The 9,357-nt window shown below is 42.6% G+C and overlaps 1 protein-coding gene across 1 annotated transcript in view; it reads right to left on the bottom strand.

Annotated features, from left to right (window-relative positions):
- Positions 1-3,933: 3,933 nt before the first annotated feature.
- Positions 3,934-9,357, bottom strand: part of LOC117547702 (SCAN domain-containing protein 3-like) — a 38,449-nt gene continuing 33,025 nt past the window's right edge. The window contains exon 3 of the mRNA XM_034218482.1: positions 3,934-4,002. Within this exon, the coding sequence (XP_034074373.1) occupies positions 3,934-4,002 (69 nt within the window). The remainder of the gene's footprint in view (positions 4,003-9,357) is intronic.

The raw sequence follows: 9,357 nt of genomic DNA, 5'->3' as shown, positions 1-9,357 counted from the left end.
CAGATTATCATGGATGAGGAGCAATGTGTGTAGTGGGAGGAGGTGATTTTGCAGAGTTGTGGGATGCATAAAGAGGAAGAATAGGCGCTTTCACACCGCAGTACTTTCCCCACAAAGGTTCATCAGAACTTAGTTCATGAGAACTCTTTAGTTCTCATGAACTAAGTACAGATCGCGTTCACACCGGAATAAGTCCCTGGGGGAGGTTTAGGCAAATGAAGCCGCTGACGTAACTTCTTCTTCTTCTGCTTTGGGTTTACTGGCAGGCCGCAAACAACTTCACGGCATATACTGCCACCCGAAGTCCCCGGCCGGAAGTCCCCGGAGTTGGGGACTGGCTTCAGTAGAAGCTGCTGGGACTCCCAGCTGCTTCTACTGAAGCCTTCCGAGTAAATCGCCAGAACGCCGACACCTAGTGATGGCAGTTTGACACTGAAGCTTCGAACGGAGCTTCAACCCTGGACTTCCTATTCCATAGAAGCAGTGCTTCGAAGCTTGCTTCAAATCACGTGACATATGACGTCAGAAGCAGCAACTGCTTCAAATCACGTGACATGTGACGTCCGAAGCAGCAACTGCTTCATTTCCTGAATGAATCACTTGACTGGTTCACGGTCCATTCACGCGATTCAATGCACTGCCTCGTCTTGATTCTGACAGGTGACAGGTTGAAACAGTTTCAAACTTGAGTGCTTCAACACTTTATGACCGCTCTAAACAATGCGCAATGTGTGGGTTGTTGTCGTAGTTTGCGTTCTTGCTGTTGAGTTGTTGTTGGTATTGCATTTGATATCATTATAGAGCAAGCCAGGAAGAAAGATAGGTCGTTCTGGCTCGGGAAACACTTCGAAATGTGGAGAAGTTGTGAACAAAAAGACAATTATCAGTAATATAAAAATAGTTAAATATTTCAAGGAATAGATAGTCCAGTGGATAGAGCCGGCGGCCAGAATGCGGCGATGTCCTCCGCGTAGCTGGTTCAAATCCCGGAATGGACGTATTTTAATCATTGCTTTTCAACTTTAATGACTGATAAAAGGCCCTCTCCGCCCAAAAACATGTCTAGCACTCTCTAGTCTCTTCTCAATAACCCAATACACACAATTATCAATCTTTAATTGCAAATAGAACATGATATTCAGTCTTAGTGTGTGTGTGCATCGAATATTTTTCAAGGCAAAGATACGTTAAACCCACTGCAGCCTTGCACTTCGCCAGGAGAGGTCGCTGTAACTGAAGCTTCGAGAAATGAACCTATTTCCGACACAATTGTCCAAGTGGTTCGACGCTTCATTCAAAGCTTCATTTTGCCATCACTACCGACATCTCCTCATCTCCACCGCTCCCATGTTTTCTTTTGTGTTGCCATAAATTAGTCTCTCTGCGTTGGTGCGCTGGGCTAATGCTAAGGCTAATAATGCTAATGCGAGGATAATAAAATGGCGGCTTCACAAAACTTGTTGGGAGTTTTACGGGGCGTGGTTTGCAATCCGCCCAGCCAATCAGACATAGGAACCTTTTCCCAGTCCCAGCATTTTCTACTGAAGCCAGTCCCCAACTCCGGGGACTTCGGGTGGCAGTATACGCGTGAAGTGGTTTGCGGCCTGCCAGTAAACCCAAACTAGAAGAAGAAGAAGTGACGTCAGCGGCTTCATTTGCGTAATCTTCCCTCAGGGAATTTATTCTGGTGTGAACCATACTGGTGTGAACCATACTGGTGTGAACGCGATCTGCACTAAGTGCCGGCACTAAGTACGGCAAAGTACTTGGTGTGAAAGCGGCTATCTCTATGTATTCCTTTTCATAAGAAAAGATAATGATTGGTACAGTTGAATGATTGACAAGTGTAGAATGGATCCTCTTAACCATCCCAAATATCAAAACGTTAATCCATTTTAATGTATCCATCTCTTGTTTTATCAAACTGTAAAATATGTTTTCACTTGCACCTATCGGCTATGTTACTCTGTTGCAGGGTCGGCTCTAGAACAAATCGAATGGGGGGGCAATCATTTACCAAGGGGGGGCACACACTGCCATCAACAACCAACACACAAACACCAACGCAACTTCAATTTAAAAAAACCATGCTGTAAAGTCTATTGTCTTTCACACACATTGCAGGGGTGTAGTGCTATTTTCTAGCGCACCTATGACCTGTGCATACATGCACGGTTGTGGCACGACCACCAAAACAGAAACATATGGAAATAGGCCACCATATAAAAAGTGTGCAAATGTATTTAGTATTCTGTCCATGTGAACATGTTTTAGGTGGGGGTGGACCTAACCTCCTCTAGGAGGGTCTGGGGGCATGCTCCCCCTGGAAGATTTTCTTTTAAATATTGAAGTTAAATGCATCAATCTGGTGCACTTTGAGAGCAAAATGAAGAGATCTATGGATAGCTACATCTCTCAACACCCATATGAAACAGAACTGTACACAGATTTACTTTTTCTTTATGGATATTTTACTAATCACTCCCCTTTTAAACTGTATTCTTGTGTTACTGTCCTATAGTATTTCATACCTGTTTTTCATTTATTCTCTTATTTTTTAATAACTATAATGATCATATAAAGGTGTTCCTCGCAAATACTTGTTTACATAAATGGTGACCAAACCGTTTGAGACCCACTGAGATAACTTACACTAAAGTGAACTATCTAAACACTGAGAGAGTCCTTACCTCACTGAGCTGACGTTATAAGATCCTCTCAGTCTGACAGGAGAGAACTCTCCTCCACCTTGGTGTAGAAACAGCTCTTTATATCCGTTAGCATAGCGAGCTAACCAGATGCTAACAACAACATTCCACATTACCGCTCGAGCACTCACAAAATGCGCTCGTGCCACACACACAGAGCCGAGCTTGAATGAAACACAGAGACCCAGAAGTACTTGTACTTACTGTATATCATATTATTTTCGATGGCTTTACTATAATCAGTACAACAGATGAACAGATCGCCACTGGGCTTTCATCTAAACACACAGCCACGTAATGATAACAAAACAAAGGTCGGGGGTCATTGGTCAAGCAACACACCAATCAGAGAGCAGCAGTGAGCACACCTCAGGCTGTGTTTGTATTCTTTATTTCTGATGTATTTCACACAAAAAACTTTTAGTGGAAACGTTTTCACTTAGCCTATATGATTAAAAAAAAATGGCAAAGTGGCAAGGCTTGCCTGCCCTGTTGGGGGTGGCACAGTGACTCATTTGGGGGGGCATGGCCCGCGAATGACCCCCCATGACGCCGACCCTGCTCTGTTGTCATTCTTCCAAAAGTAGTGTGAAGTTTACAAGGCGATTTCTTGTTTCTGCATCAAAGAGTATCCAAGTTCAGTTTTATGTAAATTAATGGGAATTGTTTCAAGAGTTTTACATTATTGCCTTTTTGCTACTGGCAGCTTTTTTGCTGCTAAGTAGAAACAAAGTGAAATTGTGACCTGTTTTTTATTTAATTGCATAAAATCGCTTTTAGGCAGCACTTTTCTAAAAGAACAGAACTAAAAATGGGTAGCGAAAAAGGGAGAGATGTAGTAATATTTCAGGTGGTGGCCGTTTGGAGAAAGATAGGATGACAGAATGGAGTGATTATGGCTTATCTCCTCCCATGGGCCTGAGGGTGGAGGGTTGGGAGGGTTTCTCTCCCCTGGCCTGTGACCCCAACTTCTCTGTTGAACCCAAATCCCATATCATACGTCCGTGGTAAAACCCCATAATGAGTGCGTGCGTGGGGGGCTGTTGGGACCCCGAAAGGCAGCAGAAGTGTGTGTGTCTCTGTGTGTGTGTGTTATAACAACAGTGGTGGTGGTGACAGAGGGGAATTCAACACAAAAGATCCCGACACATGCGTCTCGTCGAACCCATCCGCCCCCTCCCTCCATCCTGCCTTCCATCCCTCTTCCTCCACCTCTTGTCTACCTTCATCCCCTCTTTTCCTCTCCGGGGAACATCCCTCGCTCAGATGGAGGTAGGGGGCAGCAGCTGGTTGTCTGCAAAGAAGGGAAGTGTAGATAAAGGGAAATGGGAGGGAAGCATAGTAAATAGGCAAATTGATCTTATTTATGAGTTTCTCTGTAACCTTTGGCACAGATTTGCCCTGTTGCTGCACATCTTTGACTTCAGAAGTCTTTGACAAATTAGTTATAGATTTATTACTGAGCAGTGCACTTCACATCTTAACTTTTTGTGGATGTTTTGATATCTGAGTTAACAATATGTATTATGTGAGTCTGTAACTTAAGAGTTGTCGTTTTCTTATACTGCAAGAAAAAAAACTGTTCTTAGATAAATTAGTTTTATTTGCTTTCTTGCTGAGAGCTAGATGAGATGATTGATACCAAACATGTCTGTGAACACTAAATACAAAGCTACAGCCAGCAGCCAGTTAGCTTAGCTTAGCATTAGGACTGGAAACAGGGAAAACGTCAGAATGGCTCTTTAATGACAACAAAGCATTCCAGCACATATAAAACTCACTATTAATCATGGACTCTACAGCTAGGTAAAGCTAATAATATACCTTGAGTATTACATTCGTACAAAACTAAGCAAGTGGTGTGGCTTTACGAGGGGTTGATCATAATAGCCGCTTTCACACCAAGTACTTTGCCGTACTTGGTGCCGGCACTTGGTGCCCCGGCCCTTAGTACCCCCATGGAACTAAGTACAGATCGCGTTCACACCGGAATAAGTTCCCTGAGGGAATATTACGCAAATGAGCCGCTGACGTCACTTCGTCTTCTTCTGCTTTGGGTTTACTGGCAGGCCGCAAACAACTTCACGGCGTATGCTGCCACCCGAAGTCCCCGGCCGGAAGTCCCTGGAGTTGGGGACTGGCTTCAGTAGAAGCTGCTGGGACTCCCAGCAGCTTCTACTGAAGCCTTCCGAGTAAATCGCCAGAACGCTGACACCTCCTCAACTCCACCGCTCCCATGTTTTCTTTTGTGTTGCCATAAGTTAGTCTCTCTGCGTTGGTGCGCGGGGCTAATGCTAATAATGCTAATGCCAGTAAATACAATGGCGGCTTCACAAAACGTTTTACGGGGCGTGGTTTGCAATTGTTATCACACGGTTTGCAATTCGCCCAGCCAATAGAAATTGGTACTTTTTTCTCCCCAGGATATTACCACCTATCTAGCAGGCACTAAAAATGGGAGTAAAAGTTCCCGGCACTAAATACTCTTTTTGGTGTGAACGCAAAATAAGGGATACTAACGGAACTAAACGGGAAAAGTACGGGGAAAAGTAATCCAGTGTGAATGCGCCTATAGATAATACTTCTTGACAAGATTCCAGGAAGTAACTGGTGAGGCTAGTTTCAGGAGCCTAGCTATCTCCTAGCTGTACCTTTTTATATTTGACTGATATATGAGAGAGATATCAATCTTTCAACTAACTCTTGGTGAGAAATTGTGTATCCCAATAATTATTCAAATACAATAATTGTAACACAACCAAATGCTGTTATGATATACTATTACAGATTATTACAAGCAACCAATAGGAAGAAGAGCAATGGGCAAAGCCTACTTGTCCTAATTCAAATTAATAATTTAAAAGCGAAAGGCCTTGGCCACTAAGTTTTCTTTGTTAGTTTTATCTCCATCTCCTCCGCAGTTCTAGCATTATGCTCCTTCCCCCTCTTGTCTTTATGTATGTTTGCTTCATGTGGGACCCCAGAGTCCCTGAGGGAACCTGCTGCCAAACGCTGCTGAATCACCATCTGTCTCAACTCTGTGATCAGCTGACCTGAAATTGTCAACCTTGGCCTTACCCCACCACCCCCACACGTGCCTGCTGGCCTGTTCGCTGCACACACACACACACACACACACACACACACACACACACACACACACACACACACACACACACACACACACACACACACACACACACACACACACACACACACACACACACACACACACACACACACACACACACACACACACACACACACACACGCACACACATTTTCCGTTCCTCTCAAAAATTATTGAGAAAGCGGTCGCAAAACTGCTGTGTGATTACTTAAAAAACAATGATTTATTTAAAGATTTTCAGTCTGGCTTTATAACACATCATAGCACAGAGACAGCTCTGGTTAAAGTCACAAATGACATTCTAATAGCCTCAGACAAGGGACATGTCTCTATTCTTGTTTTGCTCGATCTCAGTGCTGCATTTGATACTATCGACCATGATATCCTATTGCAAAGATTAGAGCACTTAGTTGGCATACAGGGAACTGCTTTAGTCTGGTTTAGGTCCTATCTATCTGAACGCTCTCAGTTTGTACGTGTCAGCGATGAATCTTCCACGCAAACCAAAGTTAGCCATGGAGTGCCACAGGGCTCAGTGCTCGGACCTATTTTGTTCACATTATATATGTGACCTGCTCTATCGAAATCAGTCGCATTGACCCGAAGACACATTTTTTGTTGTATACACTGTTGGAAAGAGGATATTCCTAGCTTTCTAATGATATCAGAATTGTTTTTGTACTCCAAATATTAAGCAAAATATGTCACATTATATAATGACTGTCACTGAGTCATCATTTTGAGAAAAAGGCCTTCAAAGTTTCCTCTTCTCTGGAATCCATCGATCTGATTGATTATTAGTGGAGCAAATGATCAAAATACTATGGAGGGAAGATATTTTCATTTGGAGGGGAAGCTCGTGTGTGTGTGTATACTGTGCGTGTGTTTGTGTGTTTGTTAGTGCTGTAGCGACGCGTCGACGTTGTCGACGCGTCGACTTCAAAATATTGTCGACGACATATTTCCGCGTCGACGCGTCGCTACACACACGTGGGTCACCCAAAGCAACAAGCAGTTCGCAATCGCACTTCAAACACAATGGAGACTGAAACGGCTACCACCTCCTCCTCACAGGATTGCGCACGAAGCCCCCAAACGAAAACATCTCGCCCTAGGTCTTCAAAAGCATGGGAATATTTTAAAGTTAGTCCAAAACGCAAAGATATTATATCTCACTGAGACTGCTGCATAGCCTAGCAGAAGCAGCAGCTAGCTGTGGTGGCTACCATTAGCAGCTAGCATTTGCTCTCCGATTTTTACATAAAATGGAATTATGGATTATAAATTCAATCATTTTTTTATACATAGACGTTAAAAACCTATGGATTAACCGATTCGGCCGCGTTTTTTCTCATTTTATTGCCATTGAACACGTCTTTTGATCAGATTACGGTGGTGAGACGATCTCCCGAGAAGCTCTGTGAAGGTACGTGTTGTGATGACTGTATTTGTTTCCCCTGTCGCGAGTCCGGATCACTCAGTGATGATACTATATACCTACATAATCTGTGGAGTCTCAGCTTTAATCGGATATATTGTATGTGCAGCTACGATAAGTAATAAGGGTACTTTTATCTTGAGTTCTGTGCCAATGTCCGTTAGCATTTTTCGCTCAGGGGTCATTTAGATGCTTCTTATGAGACTTGTGTTTTGTTTTGGTAAACATGGTTTGTATCGTCAGTTAGCTGAGATTATTTCCGTTAATCTGGTATAACACATTAATAGGTTCTTAAATATTAAGATCCCCTGAGACACAGTATCGTGAAAAAAAAATGTTTTACATTACGTTTTTCTTAAATTACGTTTTTTATGAATTGAACAACAGAAAAATAATCGTTAGATTAGTCGACTAATCGATCAAATAATCGCCCGATTAATCGTTTTCAAAATAATCGTTTCCCCCCAGCACTAGTGTTTGTGTAATTTTCCGTTTGTGTGTATTGTGTTTGTTTCCCGGGGAAAACACTCACGAGAAACACCGGCTGTTGTTATGCCTGCTGTGACGTTAAGTTACTCCGTTCTCCGCTTGTAATTATGCCGTTACAAGCTTCAAAGTTGTATTTATCATCTGAATTTGCCGAAACAAGTTTAATATTCTGAAAGCCAAGACTTTGTTGAATTGAAATCAGATGAAAACAAACTGTAACGGACCCTGCCGTGTTATCTATGATTACTATACTCTTACATTCATAATTTCAGCCGGAGGGGGGGGGGGGGGGGGCGGCGCTGCGGAAGAGCAGATTGCGAGTGAGAGGTGCCTGTCTTCGTCCCTTTACAAGCTTCAAAAATGTATTTATCGTGTGATTTTGGAAATAAAAGTTTCATATTCTGAAAGCCAAGACTTTGTTTGTTTAAAATCAAACAAAACACCCGAACCCCGAAAAAATTGTTTTTTACGTAAATCCACGTTTATTTTGAAATGAGCCGTTGCGACTTCCAACTGATTTCGATAGAGCGGGTCACATATGCTTCCGTTAGGCAATATTATAAGGAATCATTCTGTAAACTTTAATTGTTATGCGGATGATACTCAACTATATTTATCAATCAAGCCTGATGAAATTAATCATCTAAATAAAATTCAAGACTGCCTCAAGGACTTAAAAACGTGGATGACCTTACATTTTTTGATGTTAAACACGACCAAAACTGAAGTTATTGTACTTGGCCCGAAGAATCTACGAAACAAATGATCTAAAGATATACTAACTATGGATGGCATTAATTTGGCCTCCAGCGAGACTGTAAGGAATCTTGGTGTTATATTTGATCAAGATTTATCCACATAAAATCAATTTCAAGGACCGCCTACTTCCATCTACGTAACATTGCAAAAATCAGGCATATCTTGCCTCAAAACGATGCAGAGAAACTAGTCCATGCATTTGTTACTTCAAGGCTGGATTATTGTAACTCCTTATTATCAGGGTGTACCAAGAAGTCAGTCAAGTCGCTTCAGCTGATTCAAAATGCTGCAGCTCGTGTACTAGCCAGAGTTAGGAAAAGGGACCACATTACTCCTGTTCTGGCTGCCTTACACTGGCTCCCTATAGAACACAGGATAGAATTTAAAATTCTTCTTCTCGCCTACAATGGGCAGGCGCCATCTTACCTTAAAGAACTCATTATACACTACTGTCCTACTAGGGCATTGCGTTCCAAGAATGCAGGGTTGTTGGTTGTTCCTAGAGTCTCTCAAAGTACAATGGGAGCCAGAGCCTTTTCTTATCAAGCTCTACATTTGTGGAATCAGCTTCCAGTTTGTGTTCGGGCGGCAGACACCCTATCCGTTTTTAAGAGTGCGCTTAAGACCTTTCTTTTTGATAAAGCTTATAGTTAGGGCTGATTAGATTCAGCCCATAGTTTTGCTGATATAGGCTTAGTTTTTCGGGGGACATCTTACTTCTTCCTTCTCTCTGTCTTTACCTGTGTACTCTCATGTTCCGATTAACCCAGCTTCCCCAAATGTCTTTCTTTTTGGTGTCTATATATGCCGGGATCCGGAGTCATGGATGATCC

Source organism: Gymnodraco acuticeps, unplaced genomic scaffold (genome assembly GCF_902827175.1).
Source record: "Gymnodraco acuticeps unplaced genomic scaffold, fGymAcu1.1, whole genome shotgun sequence".
Classification (NCBI taxonomy): domain Eukaryota; kingdom Metazoa; phylum Chordata; class Actinopteri; order Perciformes; family Bathydraconidae; genus Gymnodraco; species Gymnodraco acuticeps.
Note: the sequence above shows the minus strand (reverse complement) of the source record. Positions and strands in the feature narration are given on the sequence as shown.